Genomic DNA, 20,306 nt, shown 5'->3' on the forward strand with positions numbered 1-20,306 from the left:
CAGATGTGACGGTCATAGAGCAGGAGAAAGTTGGTACAACAAACATGGCAGCACCAGAGGAAGGACATTAGAAATGCAAGCAGGGCACGGATTAGATGGACATGACACATGAGGTTTGCAAGAAGTGCTACATGAAAATAAAATCCTTCAGCAATACGACAAACATGAGGGCAAGAATACTGCTAAATTAGCCAAACAGTTGAAAAAATGGTATCGATCACAATATTTTGCAATATATGATATCGCAATACTCATTGTATTGCAAAATGTTTAAAAGTGCAATAATATCGAATCATGACCCAAGTATCGTGATAATATCATATTGTGGGGCCACTGGTGATTCCCACCTCTACTAGAAACATAAAAAATACACCAAGACTCATTGGTTTATGCCTTCTTCATGGTGACTATACCCTTATGGACTTGGACAAGTTTTTTCCTTCCATGGACGCCTGTGGCTTTAGGGACACCAGAAGAGCTTCTGCTGTCTTACTTATGACACAGTTAGTGTTCTCTATCAAAAAAAATTGTATATACTAAAAAAATATGTACATATCTATATATACACACTGCTTCATTTACTTAAGATAACCTAGAGTTAGTGTTTCCCTGCAAAGTGTTTTATTTATCCACCCCAATAATCGTCAGCAGGAGGTTTCTAATGTATTTTACATTTCGGGGTCATCTCCATAGAGAAGTGGGTTGGCTCATTCATGATATGTTTAATTACAGCGGGGCTTCCTGCTACTTTATACAGCATGAATTACTCAGAGGGGTTTCCCCCCATTACTGCCTGGTGTTCATTTAGGTTATGCCTGCTTTAATTAGGGAGTTTCCTTAATGTATGCACGGCTCCTTGTTGGTTTTCTTACTTCATAAAAGCAAGCGCAGATAACAGCCAACAGCTAATATCAGTAGATGTATTAGTGTAAAAAAAATATGTCAATAAAGATTACACTTTCAATTATGAGCCTTCTAACTGACACAGAATGGAAGGCAGGAGGCAAGCACTCATTTTTATTTTGTCTCATGTTGTGCTGAAATGTACGCGACAGATTCTATGAAAGTCAGATGGTTTAATTAGCATCTTTATTACACCTTTTTCTTGCTTTGATAAGAAATTATGTGTAAAGTTGAGCTCTTGCAGTGAGACCAATTAATATTTTTTCTTATGTTAGCACAGTTTTATCACTGCTTAGGAGAAAAGAAAAGATACTCCCTAGTTTTCATGAAGAAAAAATAATATGTGTGGGGTTTTATTTTGGGGGGGGGGGGGCATTTTGGATAAGTTCATCAAGTACAACAGCTTCTGTAAACACTATAAAATATTTTTAAAAATATATCATACAAAGAGAAAGAAATACAAGGAAGTCACTGGAGAGATGATTTTCAGACCAACTTAGGGAGAACATGTTCTTTGATTGTTTCAGTACGACTCACGGTCAGCATGAGTGTCAGCGTGTGCGACCAATGGTGGCGGCTGAGCTGGCTGATACTGACCATCTGTGTGTATGTTGTGTGTGTGTATGTGCAGCTCCCCGCAGACTTCAGCAGACTTCACCTGGCCGACGGCTTGCACCCACAGGTGACCCACGTCTCCTCCAGCCACTCAGGATGTAGTATCACCAGCGACTCTGGAAGCAGCAGCCTGTCAGACATTTATCAGGTAAGGACGCCCCCCAAATTGGTAGTGGATCCCCAGCCTGGACTCCCCTGGATAGTTCAGTAGGTGTGGTAGTTTGTTAGTAAATTAACAGTCATAGAGCTGCTCATTGTAGAGTCAACATCCCTAGCGACCACTAACTTTAGTTTTTATTTATTACGTTTTAAACATTTAAGCATTAAAAAAACAGATAAGTTTAAGAATTTGGGAGATATGCTTTTTACATTCTGCCAAGGACTGGACAAGACTGCCTATAATGGAATACAAGACAAAAATCAAACAGTACTGATACCTGTTTCAATACCCACAGCACAATAGAACAGACCAGTAGAAGTCCAATAATTGTGCACAATTTTAATTGCACTATAACATTGGCAGCATTTGACAAGACACTGTCATTGCATTTGTGCAATTAAGACCTTGTGTAGAAGTTTGCTTGCCGTTTATGATGGATTTACTGCTCTTCAGAGCACCTGTCTTAATAGAAGCACATAATTTATTTAAAGTTTAACGTTATATCAACCATTACAATAATAAAGTGTATTATGTTAACAAACATGTGATACTGAAAAGTTTTTTGTTTTGGTTTTGTTTTTTTTTATATCAAAACTAATTTTAGTCATTCTCAGTCTTTTGGCCTTATTCAGATGATATAAACAAGATAAAACACAAGAGATATGCCAAATACTAGTATTAGAGATGTGCTAAATGCTAGCATTGAATTTATACAAATCAATCGATAAACATCTACTACTGACATAGGTTCATGCCCCATTATTTGCCGATTGCTGATGTCTGTCAAAAGGGCAGATATTGGTTGATACTGTTGTTAAACTGATGCATCAGTTCATCCCTATCAAACATATTTATAAGCAGAGTGAACAGGTGCCTGTGAGAGATTTTGACAACCATTAGATAGAGCTCTTTCAAATCTTTATGCCCACCTTGCAGCCCTGCAAGCTGAGCTAACTAGCTGTTGACTGTAGTAAGGTCTGACTTCATATTTGCCAATTAGAGGCTTGAATCTTATACTTGAACTCATGGGAGTTAAGTAAAATCAAAAAGTGTATTTCCTCAGATGTGGAACTACTCCTTCAGGAAAGTAAAGAATTCCTTAATCTCCTAGACCTTTTTTCATTATTGTTTCAAATAACATGGTTCCCTCTTTGAGTAAACGAGGGAAAGAAGAAGATGCAAAGAAGATGGGTCATAACCAAACTGAGTGATTTGGTGTTAGCCTTCCTGAAAATGGATTGCATTAAATACAGCTTACTTTCTTGGTTTGCCCTGGCATGACTTACTAACATAAGTATGAAATTAACTGAAATATAATTTTTCAGTCCAGCTCAATCATTATTCCATGTGTATTAATATGAAGAGAGACTTGAACTGGCGCCCAGCTCATATTATTCAAAGTCTGCAACTCTCTACCTGATGGAATGACAAACACACCTCTGGGAAAGCAGGTTAGTCTCATTAGATCTGCAAATTTGGCGAAGAAAAATCCTGGCACACAAAGAGGCTAAAAGACCCACTAATAGAACACTGTCACTGCTCAGCAGGGGACGAGCAGACAGGCTGGTTGCAGCAAGCAGGTGGTCCAGCCTACTTCCTGACTCTGGCTTGGTGTCTCATCACCTCAAAGCAGAAGTTAAAAACTCCCAGGGAGCTGTGACGTACAGTCTGGTGTGATAAAACACCTTATGCATTTTTTTTATGCAGGAATATTACATAGAGCAGCTGCAGACGTTACAGAATCCTTTTCTGTGTTTTGAGTGTGACTAAGGTAATAAATAAGTAAGCATGACTAAAGAAATAGGGACTAAAGAATAAGAAAATATTTTCCTGCAACTTTACTCCCCAGAGGTAAATAAAACATCATCCAGTTTGAAAGAACACACACACCCACACACCCCCACACACACTACAACCCCGTGACTGTGGACGTGCCCCAAACCCTGAAACTAATCCTCTTAACTCAGAGCACCCACCCTATTGGCTCTTAATACGGCCACCTGCTGTGTGTCTATTTGTGTGCTTGTTTGTAAGTGTGACTGTGCTCAGAGGGCATCAGTCACCGAGTTGCTGTGTTCAGTGCAGACTTCTTCTTTATGGCTTGTGTTTGTGTGTGATGGAGCATTAAATCAAACTATTTGAATGTGGCTTTTTAATACGTGTTAGGCCTCTGTAAGAGCGTACTGTCATAGAGAAGTGTGTGTCTGTGTTTGTACTTGTTTGGTCATGCTGTGGCTGGCTGGGGCAGGTTGAACAGGCTCTGCTGTCCCCAGTCAGTGATCCTGGTCTTACAGCCATCTGCTATTAGCTCTATGTGTCTCCTGATTGCCCCTCTTTCTCTTTTTCTGACACACGCTGGCCTGTTTTCTCCTTCTTTTTCCTTTGATTCCTTCTAAATCTACCTGAAGCCATAGCTTCTCTGTCTCTGGGTGCCATGTCTTCTCCTTTGCCTTTTCTTGCTCTGTCTCAATGTAATACTGCTCTCTCTTTATACAAGTGATTACAATTGTGATCTTGTCAAGTGTGCAAGCTGGTTTTCAGTACACTCCAGTCCAAAATCCCATGTGTTTACAATCCAAATTAAGCCTCACTATTGATTTTCAGTTTAATTCCTTCTGGCCTTTGACTTGCTCTTTTAAGTCCCCAAATATTAACATAAGCTTTTTTCCCCTTTTATGTGCAGGTTAAGTTTGTATGTATGAGTTTTGGGTGGGGATGTTGTAGGAGTCATGATGCCTCTGTTAATTGTTCACTATATTTTGCTCCTCCTGTGGGCTAGACATGATTTCTGGTAGTTTGCACTTTTTTTTTTCTTTTTTTATACTTATTTTACATGTTGAGTTGTGCTGTGGGATGCAGACTAAGAGGATGAGTGGATCTAAATGTTTTCTGTTGACCATTTTCAAATCAGTATCTTCTGGACTTCTTTTATGTTTTTTTATCCTGACTTTGATTTTAATTTAGTTTGTACTTGTCACAGTTACAGGCCCATTTAGTGTCTGCATCTCTCATTTGTAGTCGCTACAGATGTTCCCAAATTTAAGATTTCTTAGACTGTTAAATGAAAGTGAAAATTCAGACTAACCAACGAGTCTATATGAAAGAAGTCTTACTGGTTTAACATTAGCATGGCTAATGCACTGCCAGCCTTTGGTCCTCCTTGAATGTCAACATCCACCCACCCGTGCTGGATGAGGAAACACAATACTCCAATAGATATTACAGTTTAACCTAACACGTGTGGCTAGGTTGCATTTTGAGCATTTGGCCCGGCATTGAGTGTCAACAAACAAAACTATTGTTTAACTGATTCATTACTTTGGTGCCAACTAGTGAGGGTAATGACATTTAACCATTTAGTTGACTGAATGCCTACTTGTCCAGTTTTGGTCTGTCAATTAAATGAAATAACATTTGGTTGGTGTCACTTGTGGTTATGGGAAAGCAAGAAAGGTTAAACCTTTTTCATATTGCAGAAACCAAATATTAGGGTTATTCATTGAGAAAATATTTGTCCAGTTATTTGCTAAAATAAAAAATGATAGCTCTGTACTTTATGCCCTGTTATAATTCAGCCATATTTAACTTTTGGGGTGGGTAGAGTTGGAAGGTCGCGGGTTTGATCCCCAACTCCTACAATCCCATGTCAATGGGTCCTTGGGCAAGCACTTAACCCCAATTTGCACCCACTGCTTTGTCGGTAAATGTGTATGGATGCATTTGAATGGGTTTTGCTAATACTGTGAGCCAATTCTCCATAGCATCATTTTTTTGCCATCAGTGTGTAATTGTGGATTGAATGGGTAGCTGTGACCTGCAGTGTAAAGGCGCTTTGAGTAGTCAAATGACTAGAAAATTGCTATACAAGCTCAAGTCCACTGAACATTGAAACTCCTCCATCAGTTTTTCGAAATCCAAATCAATAAAACCTTGTTTGGTATGTATTTTATCCTTGCATATATACCATACGTCTATAGGTTAAGATTAACTTAATAAAAGGTGTTTTCTCATAGTTTGTCAAAGACAGTAACAAAGAAATGATTGGTTATTTTAAACTTTAAACTTTAAACACTTTAAAAACAGCAGAATTTTGCAAAAAATGTCCCCATTTGGCTCCCTCATTTTTCTCCAGTCAGCTTCATCTCAGATGTATCTAAAGTCTGCTTTAAGTTTGTCCTTAGATCTCTGCACAAGGAGGATGAAGTGGCAGTTGTTCAACAAAGGAGACATGTATGCAACGAGTACATTTTCAGTTTTCCAGCTTTTCTTGATTGCAAGCTCCTCTCCTGAACTTTTTGTCCACTCTCACACAACAATTAAAACACTAATAAAAATACTTCACAATGGAGAAAAGGATTAAAATTAATTTCTTAGTATCTAAGTGGACCCCGTAGGACTCCCCAAAATGTTTGTTTTATGCAACATTACTTTTTAATGGTTTGCTAAAGTTGCTCCCTGCAGGTTTTAGAACTATTACCGTGGGATGTTACAACACCAATAATCCTAGTTGTCTTCACTTAGAGGGCTTTTGAGTAAAATAACCAGGGGAGGTCTGCTTCTTTTGCTAAGAGAACACAGGAAGTTTATTGTATAAAGAAGCATGACAGCATAAATTAAAGTTAGCGTGCACATTCACATTAAGCAGATGCTTTCATGAAGAGCCGCTTAGTCGATTGGGCTAGTTCTAGCAGTTTAACTACTGGTCCCCCCTGCTGTTTAAATCTCCACTGCCCCCTTTGGTCTCTGCAATTGATGTACCCCGCTGAGAGTACCACATCACTGTCACGTCACCAGCAACATGGTGCTCTGTTTTGTACCTGAATTAATCATGAAATTGGTCCTTCAGAAGGACTTTGAAAGCATTGATCCAAGAATAGCCCTAATGAAATATTAATAGCACCTGACTTGTCCACACTTAATGCTTACTGCACATTTATAGATTGTTGATGCACAGTTGACATGAAAAAAAGACACTGTGCAGGAATACAAAAGAGTTTTATCTAAATACTGCATGCGAGTTTAGAGATTTTCAAAAGTTTTCTGCATGTGGTGCACTCAGGTTGTTTATATGCTGTGAAACAAATGAAGTCACTATAAGAAGAAACATGCATTTCTCTTTTTTTGCTGATTTATGGTTATTACATAATTTATCTCCTGCAGTAAACAAGGGTGAACTTGTCTGGTGTGTCCTCTGTCCATCTGTGGATAACAGGCAATGAATATGCAAGTATCTGTGCTTTTAGGACAAAGAGTTCTGAGAGAAAGCTGTCTAGATTGATGGAGAAAGTCCTCCTTATTTCCTGTTTTCAGTTATTGATTGGCACTATTTTTCACATCCACTTTTTCTCAATGCATTGTTTTTATTTTAGGGTAAGATATGCTGTGCCACTTCTAGTATACTACTCCTTCAGTCTGTGGCTCTTCTCTGTCAAAAGTCCTCACACACATCCCAAGATCATGAGCCCCGCCTACCAGGGTGTGTGCTCCGATGATGCCCAAATGGCCACTCAGACAGTGGCGTGAATCATTAATGAGCCTTCTGCACATGGTGTTTGAGGAGAAATGACATAGGGTTTCTGTAAAAGACCTGGCACAGGGACTATGAGCCCTGAAAAATTAAAAGCAGGCTGACAGACTGGAAGGTGAAGATGCGTCTGGCTCTGGGATTTTGCGGACAGTTTGCAAAGGCAACCCTTTCTTCTCTCTCTAATAAGAAGCTTGAGGTTGGGCACCATATTGAGGTAAGAAGGATTGTGTTTTTCTAGCTGGAGCCCTAGCTGAGATGATGCTTTGTAGTCCTGTTTTTCTCTGAATGCTTTGGTTTCATCTGTGAGAGGGTTTCATGTTGCGTGCGTGAAATCAGGCAATATGGCCCCTCTGTCATTTGTGGAAACATTTTCTTTGATGATAGCAGAGGGACCACAGAAGTATCACTCCTTCACCAGTAATTGCATTACTTTGGCTCCTCATCTCCGTTCATTTTCTCAGCTCCACATACATTTCATCTTGTGCTTTCAAAGAAGCGGATCTTGCTGCGAGGCAGGCGCAGGAGTTTGCTGAGGGGGAGAGGAGAGGAAAGTTGGGAGTTAATTAGCTTGTTACTATGCATAGCAGACTGTTTGGTATGCAGCATTGACGCCTGTCTCTCTTATACTGTACTGAATACCTCTAATCTATTTTATGAAATGGGTCAAATCTGCACAACAGATTTTACAGAGGCTCTTTGTTATTTTGCTTTTGGGTGGAATTGCATTGTTCTGCAGTTGATGCTTGTAGTGTAAAATGATTTCAGAAGTGCATTTGTGCTGAGCCGCCTCCTCCTCGCTATCCTCATTATGCTAGATTTTTACACAAGCTGTTTACAAATGAGTTCACTCAGTCTAAGTTTTGACAGTTGGACATGAGTTTGGTCACTGGCTTGTTAAGCACCTGCTGACATTTTCTTGGCTTTTCAAGCATGTAGCGAAGAATCTAAAGTTTTTAATGAGCATATAGGCAAGTTGTTCAGTCTTGACAACTGGGTCAATCTGTGCTTTGAGTCTTACTGATGGACAACAGGCTGCAGTTAACCAACTGCTCGTGTTGGAAGGAAACCTAGAATCCCTCATTTTGTTTGGATTTTGGCACAGATTATTAATTTATTTCTCATCTGTTTACTCTTAGGCCACAGAAAACGAACCAGGTGACATGGACCTGAGTGGCCTGCCAGAGACAGCCGTCGACTCCGAGGAGGACGACGATGAGGAGGACATCGAGCGAGCATCAGACCCCCTTATGAGCCGGGACATCGTGAGGGACTGCCTAGAGAAGGACCCTATGGACAGAACTGACGATGACATAGGTGAGTACCTTGTGATTCAGTACAGCTTATGATATCCATGATATCTATAGGGACAAAGTAGTTTATGACATGCAGTATTGACCTTAAAAATGTGTGATTTATTTTGGTGCATGCTTTACTGTGCTATTGCTACAAGACTTCTTCAGAAAAGCATGCATTTTCTCAGATTATTGTGAGAAGCACAGGCCTTGTTATTCCTGGTAGAGGCAGTATTCTTGTCTCTTTAGAGAATAATACAACACTCTATAAAACCACACCCTCCTTTCTTATTCAAATCTACAATCATTTACATTTTTTTCTCCCTTGCTCTCATTTATGATGTAGACTTTCGAGTAACTCTAAAAGCCACATCAGACGTGCAGTATCATATCATTCAAAGCTGTGACTCAACTCCAGTGATAATGATAAGGATGTTCAAATTAAAAGTACACACTGTTGGAGCATAGCTACAGATGTGGACTAAGGGAGGATGATGCTCTGGATGTAGAGAGCGATTGCCAATCGTTCTACCCCCTCCCCCAGTCCGCTGATTCCCCCCGTGGCACACCCCTCCCTCCGCCAGCAGGCTTTTCTAGGTCACTCCGGCACATCCTCTCGCCTCACCTCTCCCTGCACATTAAACTTTCAGTGCTTCTGCAGCTTCACACACGACGCTGTTGCCATGCCAAGCACAGGTCATTCAGTGCGCCAGACTATTACCAGGAGGGGAAAGCTGGTGGGAGATGGGGAAGAGGGGGGTGGTTACTTTGGTGCACAGTGTCAGGATGCTGCAAAATGATTTCCTTTATTATACACAGCATTTCCATTGGCGGATAGTCAGATGCATCCAGCATTGAAGCCATTCACCCAGATAACGAAATATATGTCCTTACTTAACTCTGTCCATGTGCAGTAGTTCTGCTTCTACACATAAAGCTTTAGATATCTTTCTTTGAATATTTGCCCCTGTCCCTGGAGAATTTTTGTGTTTAGGCTGTGTAAAACAATGGGATAAAAAGACATTTGAAAAAACAACTCTTTTTACAAGGAACAGTGCCTTGGTTTAACAGCATGATCCACAGACCTCACTGCAGCAGTCTTTACATGAAAACTTCATACTAAGAAAAATGTACCTTCATATTGAGGTCTTTCAAAAAAAATAAGAAAGAGGATAAACTCTTTGAATAGGTATGTTTTGAGGCACAGCTACAGTGATGAATTAATTAGTTATTACTGAATTAACTAAATGACTTGGATCTACTGGCATTTTGCTAATATCTTGTGTAATATAGCAAAAAAAGATAGTTTTGCTTTCGTATTAGATTTCCTGACTAAAAGTAAATCCAATCCTGACATCCTGTGCATTGGATGTCTTCTCACTATGAAATATTCTTTGAAACATAAAAACATAAAAATTTAAGAGTAGGTAACCACCAAAAGCCTGATTATGGCCGCTGGTTTGGCTCAGTTGGTAAAGCAGGGGCCCCCATACTGAGGCTATAGTCCTCAATGCACTGATCATAGGATTGATATCTGGTCCTGGTACATGTTTGGTGCACATCTTTCTCCCCCCATATGTCCTGTCTCTCTTCAGATGTCCTATCCAATAAAAGCAAAAGCCCCCAAAATAATCTTCTTTTTTTAACCACAGTCTGTCTGATTGTACTTCTCCAACTAATCTACACCATAGCATAAGCCACAGGTTGATGTAGCCTTTTTCTGTCAAAGAAGCCTGTGTGTATAACCTGATGTGCACCTCCTCAGAAATGTACTGATGCCTAGAAACAGCACAGACCTAAAGTCCTGTTATAGAGCTTGGCAACTGATGTCACTACGCAGTGCATTGTAAGATTTATTTGAGTTGGAACCAGACGGAACTGCCGTATTGAAGGGCCATCAGTTGTACTGGACTATCTGAATAGCAGGCACTGCAAGCACTATTCTGACATTTATAACAATTCTAAAAAAAATTTTAAAGAACGGTTTATACAGACAAACTCCTTCTTGATGCAAAGAGACACTGTAGGAAAAGGTCAGTATTATTGGAAATGTATCCATTTGAAGTGCCAAAGGAAAGGTCGCCTTGCCTCTTCTTAGTTTCCAGATATTTTTATCTTCTGCATATGTGGTCTAAGTGCTGCCCAGTTTACAAATTTTTAAATCCCTGGAAGTCCATGTACAGTTTACCAATTGCTGTGTACATTACCTGGAAGTTTATAAAAGTTGTAGATGTATTTGCAGGTGAGCCCTGTCATGTTACTTCCCACAGACATCAACACTCAAGTAACATTCTGGTTTACGGTTCTTAAAACAGTTAGTTACCTGACCCTTTGTTTGTAAAAAATACCTGAACATGTTAGGTCTTACTTCGAAAAATAGCTTTTTTTATCACACACTCACAGTCCTCTCTGATTCTAGACGACTGGGAAATAAAATACTATCAAGAGGTGACTATCTGAATAAAGAATACTGTTTAAAGGTTTGAAATGCGACTTGTAAATCTCTGTTAATATGTTTATAAAGATATTGAATCTTGTGACAGAAGCTGGGATGTCAAGTAAACACAGCCACTGTTTACAAAAACTAGATAGTGTGGAAACTTAAAAAACATATACATATAAAAGTACATTGAAACCAGTAGGAAGGTAGCACTGCTTATATGGAAGCTCACCCCACAAGTCACTGTGGCAGACTAGGGTGTGACGTCACGTTGCCAATCTCCATAGGTCAGCTGGGTAGCACCAGATGACTGCCAGTCTCTAAATTATGTCAGCAAACCTCATCTGTGTGCTGTGGTGTGAGAAAGATGGCTTCAGATGACAAACTAGCCCATCAAATCCACTTGTTCTCATCAGAAAACATCAAAAAGGCATTTCTTTATCCATGTATCTCAGTGACCGAGTATCAAACTTCTAATTCAGCAGCCATATATTCCAGTCTCCTCCAATGTCTCCTCTGTTTTCTTCTTTGCAATAATTGCTGTATAATCAGCTGCTGCTAAATATTTATTAGCTCTAACTCCAACATTTTACTCTTGGTCTCAGTTGCCATGGTTTCCTGTATATAGAACTATGCAGACACACCAATGCACATTTAGAGCTCAGGACGGTATAGGCCATTATGGCATTGATGTAGCACGGTAGAATAAATTGGGCCCAGCAATTCGAATTTCCCCTGAGAGGCCATCAGTTTGGGAATGTTTGTAAATAATAATAATACATTAGATTTTGATGTGCAGGTGAGCCTCTGCTGTCAATTTATAACCACATGTGAATATGAAGAGGTTTAAAATGAATAGAAAGCACAAGTCAAGCTTGACAAGACATTTGTATGGTTTTGGGCTCTTTTAGTGAACTAACTTTAAAACTTGATCTTGGTTGACAGAGTTTTAAATTGGAAATTAGCCTCAGAGGTCATCGAGGAAAGTGTCAGCAGTTATTCTTGGCTCGCCTTGAACGTTTATATCAATGAAATTGATATTTGGCTTTATGCTCTCCACATAATGATTCCTCTGTTGGCTATTCACTGTGCTGATGACCCGCTCTGATGCTCAGTCTGCAGCTCGTGCCTTTTTGGCTGGAAGTGAGGGCAGCACAGGGTTGCCAGCAAGGCTGCCTGCCTTCCTTTTCTCTTTCTCTCGTCTGGGTTTCAGGGCCCTGTGTTTTTGCTCTTTTACTGATCCTTTTCTTCTTCCTCTGCTGTCTCTCGTCTGTCCCACTCACAGAGCAATTACTGGAGTTCATGCATCAGCTGCCAGCGTTCGCCAACATGACCATGTCAGTGAGGAGGGAACTCTGTGCTGTCATGGTCTTTGCTGTGGTCGAACGCGCCGGCACCATAGTTCTCAATGATGGAGAGGAGGTATGTTGGTGGCATAAACAAGCAGACATAAGCTCCATCTTGTGACTTTGTCTTTAATTGTATTTTTATTCCTGTGTGTCCCCCTCTTGGGGAACTGAACCTTAGTTTCACCCCTTCACACCAATGAGTCTTTCTTCTTCCATTTGATGTTTTTTTCTGCTCTATTAAGTCTGAATGGTGGACCGCCCTTATCACCGGGCCTTTCCAGGAGCCCTTAGGCAGCTAAAGCAAGCATCACTTATCCTCCCTCCCTCCCTGTCTCTCTCTTTCTCTCTCTCTCTCTGCTGAAGACATGACATGAGTTTCAATGAAGTCAATTTGGCTGACTTTTACTGTGATGCACCCAAACAATAAAGAGCAGAGCTTGCCTGTGAGGCCAGGTCACTTAAGCAAATGTCCGGTCACTGAGAATCCAGGCTTCATTGAGCATATTGTTGCTGCCAGGGAACATTGGGTAAATCTAAAGAATGTCTGCTTTTGAGGGATTCTTGAAAAAAAAAATACACTAAATCTTCCCCCAAAAGCTGAAATATTTATCATAACTTCAATTATACATTAATTGTATCAATACTTTTAAGTGTTTGCAACTTTTTATCGTAGTTGGCACTTCAGATTCTCTGCTGTTGCTGGATCCCTCAGAGGAAAGTAAAACCCATCTGTTAGTGCAGCAGTCCCCTTGTAGTTTCTGCATACGCTTCCTTTTTGATACATAATTTTGACTCATTAGGGGACACCAGCTGTTGGGAATATTACTAGACTGAACCTAGTATGATCTACAAAGTTAATTTTATCTCAGTAGTGTCTTTTTTTTTCTCATCTTGTCCAATGTTTTGACTGGTTTCTTGTACGCTCTGCTACTTCTTCTAACATCTAATGAATATAAATGGTGTGTTTCGGCTGTAGCTGGACTCGTGGTCTGTGATCCTGAATGGTTCAGTGGAGGTTACGTACCCCGACAGCCGGACAGAGATCCTGTGCATGGGGAACAGTTTTGGGGTGTCGCCAACCATGGAGAAGGAGTACATGAAGGGCGTCATGAAGACCAAGGTGGACGACTGCCAGGTAGGATGCTCTGTTTAAATGTGCTTGCGTAGCAACTTTCTGTGACCATTAAACAGCCCATTTCATCTGCTCTTCAGGGTGAAAAGCAAGCAAGTAACGCTGACATGTGAGGATATTAAATTCCACTGTGACCCACTCCATGAAAACAGCATTTGTACTCATGACATTGACAATAGCTTTGGGCAACAGCATTCGTTTTAATGTGAGATGCAACCGCTTTAAAGAGAATAGGCCAGCCCATGAAAGATCACATTATTTTGCATCATGTCTCTTAATAGGAGCAAAATACTAAACAGTCAAAGTAAAGACCCAGATTTTTAGACCTTTAATCATGGAAAACTGAGCGTCTAGATGATAAAATCTTTACTCCCAATTAGTAAAAGCCCCTTTTTCATAATTTATTAATGGAGGTAGTGTGTTGTTTTGCAGAGTTTCTTTTAAGTCTGTTGTTAACTATTGTGTTACTTTCAATTCAAATCCAAGTTTGTTAAACAGAAACATAACTGCTTTAATTTTAGATTTTTAGGGTAAATAAGTCTAACTGTTGTTTCCTCTTGTCTGGTCCAGTTTGTTTGTATAGCCCAGCAGGACTACTGCTGCATCCTCAACCAGGTGGAAAAGAACATGCAGAAGGTGGAGGAGGAAGGAGAGATCGTTATGGTGAAGGAACACCGTGAACTGGACCGCACTGGCACAAGGAAAGGACACATCGTCATCAAGGTGACAGTTCAGTTTGTGCACATTTAAAATCTTTAAAGACAATAAAATTGCATAAAAGTTCTTTTAAAAACTATGACACTATGGTTCCAAATCTCAGGGCACAGCGGAGCGTCTCACCATGCACCTTGTGGAGGAACACTCAGTGGTGGACCCCACCTACATTGAGGACTTCCTGCTGACCTACAGGACCTTCCTCTCCAGCCCCATGGTCGTGGGCAAAAAGCTCCTGGAGTGGTTCCATGACCCAAGTCTCAGGGACAAAGTACGGGAGTAGAATCACTTTACATCAACATGTACAGATAAATGAAACTGGATGTATAATCTAGATGTGTGTTCTAGAATTTTAAACTTCGATAAAATACTAGTCAAAATCAAACTATATTTTGAGCTATTCCGTTACATTGAGCGGCTTGGCTCTGCTTGGTTTGACCCTACATGGCAGCAAAGCTAGGCAGGGGATTTGCTTTTCCACCACAGCCGAGCTAACCGTTTGAGGGCGGGTCTAGAGCTGATGGTGTGGCAATTTGAGCCCTCAATGATCTTTTCCATAGTTATTTACACTGCACCTGCTGAGAGTTACATGCGATTTCATTACTGGATTTATGTTTCTTTATGACAGGGTAAAAAGTGACCAAAGAAAGAAGGAATGGCAGGAGTCAGAGCTGAATATTCCTGTCTGATCTGATTGTCTTACAACGGTTTCTAAGCTCAGACTTATAGCATTGCAGAGCGTTCTTTTCCCCTTGTATCTCTCTCTCGCTCCCTCTCTTTGCGCGATCAATAAAGAAACAATCAGTAACTAACAGAAGTCTACAACTTATTTGTCTATAAGAGGGGGAAAGGGTTGAACTTTTGATGTTAATAGGCCCAGACAAAATTGTAATCCTGGCGCTGCACCTGGTCTGTTTTAATTTTATTCTTCAGATGAAAATTTTAGAAGCATAATGGAAAAACCAAAATCTTCCCAGTGCTATTGTGAAACTTAGTCATTATCGTTTCCTCTGGTCTCTGTCTGAGAGATATAAATGTAGTTTTTACACCTGCAGGCTTAATGAATGTCAGTATTTCAATGGCAGCACCACTGGATTAAAACATGATTGCAGAACTATAGTTTTTAAAGATCTTGGTATGTTTGATGGTAACAATCATTAAGGAAACTGAGTGGCTTCATTAAAAGTCCTTATTTAAAATGCGTGGTGCAAAGAAAGTATCTTAAGTTTGGACAAATCTAGTGTATATCTAAAGGAAATGAAGTCCATGTGCCTGCAATCGATAATAATAATGTAATAATACAAAAGTATTCTTGCATGACCTAAAACACTCTGGGAACAGCAGAAACTCAAACAAATGTTTCTAGGTCAGATTATAAACTACGTAATGTGTACTCTAGTTAACCTGTAACATGTATGTTGACCTGCTCCGATTCTGTGCTTGCTCCAGGTTACACGGGTAGTCTTGCTGTGGGTAAACAATCACTTCAATGACTTTGAGGGTGACCCTGCCATGACTCACTTTTTGGAGGAGTTTGAAAACAATCTAGAGAAAGAAGTAAGTGAAAAAATTAACATGCCACAAGTATATATTGCCTGTGTTGTTTATTGCATGTATCTTATATCTATTTTTTATTTCCCTCAGAAAATGTGTGGGCACCTCAGACTGTTAAATATAGCATGTGCTGCTAAAGCCAAGCCTCGGCTAGTGACACTTACCAAGCCGAGCAGGGACTCTCCACTAGCCTTCAGCCTTCTTGGAGGTCAGGAGAAAGGTTCTCGCATCTTTATCGATGCAGTGGAGCCCGGGAGCAAGGCAGCAGAGGTCGGCCTTAAGCGTGGAGATCAGGTAAGATAACCACTTCACAGTTGCAGCATGACATCCTTGATGTCTTACTCACAGTCAATTCGGTCACCTTCTCTTTTCCACCTTGTAATTCTTACATACAGACTTTCAACAAGTTAACATTGCTTGTACTTCAAAGACAGGGGTTACATTTGTCCAAGTTTTGGGATTTTCTATTGAGATGTGGTGAAAGATCTTTACCAAAAGCCGCACAAGTGTTAGTTTTGTCTGGAGGCTACAATTGCATGGAGAAATCCTTCCTGTCACACAGACCAACTCATGAATTGATCCTTTTTACTCATGTTAAAGTTCATTTTCGTTGTGAAATTGGCTTGAATTTCCCTCTAACTAGCATTAAAAGGGTTTTTAAGAAGGTCTTAAATTGAACTCCCAAGAAGCTGCGGGCATCCTGTGTTGGCTTTCTCCCTGCAACTCGACTTCTCAACAATTTTCACACTCTGCAGTCCTCTGAGCTTTAAGCAAAGTCCTTTAATCCTCAAAACCATCTCGAGAGTGTCTGGATGCGAGTTAAGCCCTTTTGACTCCAAACATCCCCTGCAGCTGTTTCCCCAAAAGGAAGTGAAGAAGTTGACATCCTTGGAAGCATTCACTCTCAAAACGCTCACACCTTCTAGTTTATCAGCTTCAACATGGACCTGTCATTTCAGACCTTTACTATCAGCTCTGTTTGTTTTATCATTTGACCACTACTTTTAGTTCTTTAGCTGTAAAGTCTAAGCAAATTTCACTCATTACTGCTGATCTCAAAACAGACGGTTGGTCTTGTTTTTGAGTGTTCAGGGCCTCACATCAGCAGGGGATGACGTACCCTTCCAATAAAGAGGAAATGCTGGTTTATAGATTATGTTTAAACATATATATCAAGCTCATAAACAGAAGTTAAACTGTGAGGACCCACACTGATGTCTGAACAATGTGCTGGACTGAATTGGAAGAAGTATACAAACATGCAAATCATTACATTATTAGGTACTTTTATATTTTGATAAAATTCTTCTGTTTTTATTTTTTCTTCCTGCAGATCTTGGAGGTGAATGGGCAGAACTTTGAAAATGTCCAGCTCAGCAAAGCCAATGAGATCCTGAAGAACAACACCCACCTGTCCATAACTGTGAAAACAAACCTTTTAGGTAAGGATTCTTCAAGTTTTTGTAAAAAATTTCACCAAATATAGTGATTTGAGTACTTGTATTTATAAAGAGTATGTTTATTAAATTGCTGGGCCAAATTTTGAAGGTAACAGAGGGTGATGAAAGGTTTTGACATTACAAGAAATGAAAGAAAAAGTATCTATTCCTTTTTAACAGAATCATGCTTATTTTCAAAATTTTTTGTGTTTTCAAGGATATTTCTTCTTAAGAACTGATGATTCAAATACAACAAAAACAGACAAAGGTCATCCAGGAGTCGATAACCAAGTGCAAAAGGAGACCTTATTGATAATAAGAGAATGCAGTATAAAAGATATTTGTAGTGAAAATAGAATATATATGATATAAATTATATACATCTTTACTCGTGGAAACAAACCCAGGTTTGAAAACACACACAGTGTTTAGTATATTAATTTAAAAAGGTATATATACTGCCCAGTAAGCAAAGCACATGTGAATAATGATTGCAAAGATGTAATTGCATACCGTGGATTAGATTTTAGGTAGTTGTTGCCTTTTCAAATTGTTCAGTAACCAAAATACCGGGGAATTGGTATACTTGTTTAGTTACTGCCAGGCTTAATTATTTATACCAAGAGGCCTTTGTATTATCTAATAATGGAGAGAAGGATGCTTAAAAACCAAAGGAGGAGCAAGTGAAAAAAAGTAAATTCTTTAAGAAGGCCAGCTCTTTGAATACACTTAAAAATACTTTAATTAACACTAAAAGTATGGCCCGCCACTCATCATTTTTCTCTCATTTCTAGTGTTTAAAGAGCTGCTAACCAGGCCAGACCAAGACCACGACTTGGATGGTGAGGAGGAACATGACAGAAAGAACGGAGCACCCCACCTTCCAAAGATCGGAGACATCAAGAAAGCGAGCCGATACTCCATCCCCGACCTGGCGGTGGATGTGGAGCAGGTGATGGGCCTGGAGAAGGTCAGCAAAAAGGCAAAGACCAACACGGTTGGAGGGCGAAACAAGCTGAAGAAGATCTTTGACAAGACGCTCACCAGCATCCTGCCTCCAAAACCATACAAGTAAGAAGATCTGATGTTATATAGATGCTGTCTCAAAACATAGAAAAAGAAAGCATCACTGATTGTTAAAGCCATTATGTAGCTTTCCATGTTTACAGATAAATATGGTGATAGTAGGTAAAATCAGATGTTGTCAGTCTACTGCATAAGGCCATTTTTGTGATTTTGCTGTGATTATGGTTTATTTTAAATTATATCAAAGACTGTGAATTCAGAGAGTCAAAACTTTTTTTTGTTTACTGTGCAGAGAAGATGCAGTGATTTTGAGTGATTGGAAAGACTCCACTTTTCTCACTTAAAAAAAAATCAGAAATGTAATTTTTTAGGAATTATGATGTGGTACATTGATAGTGCAAAACAAACACCACTGATCAATGACTTGCTGAGCTAAATCAGACATATCTGAATGGATTGCAGCTCATATTTTGTTGTCATTAGATAAAAAGTTTGATCCCCTCTGGTAACTTTGTCTTTTTCTGCGTACCAGTGACACTGCTCTTTCCCATATGCTGATATTTGTGGAATTACAATGGGAATTAAGGCATAAAGTCAGGCCTTGATGTCTACAATACTGGTGCATTAATGCATGTTAAAACAGCAGCAGATATTTAAAAAAGGTTAAAAAAAAAAAAACATGGTTATAATGACGTTAAGAATAAACTGTGAGGTAAGTTAAGGTTATTTTTTGCACTGGCTTGGGTTTTTAGCTCATGAAGACAGTGAGAATCCTATTCTCTTTGATGTTATGATCCAGCTCCAGGTGGGGATCTGAAATCCGCATTTCCGCCCACTGATCCAAATATGATCCCGTCACAGACACAATCACAGACTGTTAGGTGTGAAATGTGCATGAATGCATCTTTAATGCAGACAATACATTGCACAATCAGAGGTGTCTACAGCTTCTTTCTCCTGCCAACAAATATCGCCCCCTGCCTGTTGTTGACAGAACTACCACATCACCCCTCCCATGCTCTCCCTCTTGTTTCCATAGCGACGTTTGCGTGGGCCAATCACAGGATGACAGCATAGTGGGGATGAAGCAGTCCAAACAGATCCCTCCACCTCTGCCAGTCAGCGGGAACCTGTCTTCGTCAAACCCAGACCTCCTGCAGTCACATCATCGAATCCTCGACTTCAACAACCAGCCTGGTGGGTAATGAACAGCTGTGTGGATGTAATGAGATAGAACTATTAAATCGCTTTAGTATTATCTGTTACAAACATTGATATTATAAGGGGGAAATAGGAACTAAAAAAAACAGTAATTATGTCTTTAATGAAAAATATCTTTTTTGGATGGTTATTAATAGGCAGTTAAACCTTATCACACCATGAAAATGCTTTTCGCTTGTCTTCAAAAATTTCGATTTATAAATTATGGATCCCCTGAGCTTGGATCCAGCATTATGATACCATACTAGCATTTTTCCTTTGTTTATGTATAGGATATTAGAAAGAGTAGAAATCAAGAACAGGGAAAATGATATTTCAACACAGATCATCTACTTGGAGGAATATAACCTCTGTACAGGGGAGGCAATCTAACCCCAGAGCCATCAACGCCCCTGTTTAGTTTAGTTTTATTAGCTTGTGATCATATCAGAAAAGCTTACCAGTGGATGTTTGCACAAAGTAGTCACCAAAATGTCTTTTTTTCTCTTGATTTCTTCTAGTCTGTGTTGGATCAAGGCATTAGAAACCTGAGCCACCTTTAGATCATGAGTATAAATTCAAACTTTGAAGTCAAATTGTTTGTCAAGTCTTTACAGTAAAAGGAAAAGTGACTTAATCGGGACATAATTTAAAGTCAGTTTAACTAGGGGCACAGGTTGAGCTCATTTGGTAGCGCATGCATCCCTGTACAGTCCATTATAGTCCTTGTTTCACTGGTCACAGGTTAAACGCCTGATCCTGCAGCTATCGCCACTCTCTCTCCCTCTTCATAGGTCTTTTTATTGGTTTCCTATAAGAAAATAAAGACAAAAAGAACTAAGGCTTTAAAACATTAGTATAAACTGATAATGACCTTATTTGTGATAATTTAACACCTTAAGACCAAGGCATTTTCTCACATTAATAGTAGTTATTCTGTGAATCTGTATCTCAA

The 20,306-nt window shown here is 39.6% G+C and overlaps 1 protein-coding gene across 12 annotated transcripts in view; it reads left to right on the plus strand.

The window, feature by feature from the left end:
- rapgef2b (Rap guanine nucleotide exchange factor 2b) overlaps window positions 1-20,306 on the plus strand; it is a 171,366-nt gene that overhangs the window by 132,635 nt on the left and 18,425 nt on the right. For 10 of the 12 annotated variants that reach the window (XM_041796903.1, XM_041796904.1, XM_041796911.1 and 7 more), the window contains 11 exons: window positions 1,535-1,666; window positions 8,342-8,519; window positions 12,223-12,359; window positions 13,263-13,421; window positions 13,989-14,141; window positions 14,239-14,403; window positions 15,582-15,689; window positions 15,777-15,980; window positions 17,020-17,128; window positions 17,920-18,196; window positions 19,191-19,348. In XM_041796903.1, coding sequence (XP_041652837.1) covers window positions 1,535-1,666; window positions 8,342-8,519; window positions 12,223-12,359; window positions 13,263-13,421; window positions 13,989-14,141; window positions 14,239-14,403; window positions 15,582-15,689; window positions 15,777-15,980; window positions 17,020-17,128; window positions 17,920-18,196; window positions 19,191-19,348 — 1,780 coding nt within the window. The remainder of the gene's footprint in view (window positions 1-1,534; window positions 1,667-8,341; window positions 8,520-12,222; window positions 12,360-13,262; window positions 13,422-13,988; window positions 14,142-14,238; window positions 14,404-15,581; window positions 15,690-15,776; window positions 15,981-17,019; window positions 17,129-17,919; window positions 18,197-19,190; window positions 19,349-20,306) is intronic. The other 2 variants (XM_041796912.1, XM_041796913.1) reach the window with 1 other exon arrangement.

This window comes from Cheilinus undulatus, linkage group 10 (assembly GCF_018320785.1).
Source record: "Cheilinus undulatus linkage group 10, ASM1832078v1, whole genome shotgun sequence".
Taxonomy (NCBI): Eukaryota; Metazoa; Chordata; class Actinopteri; order Labriformes; family Labridae; genus Cheilinus; species Cheilinus undulatus.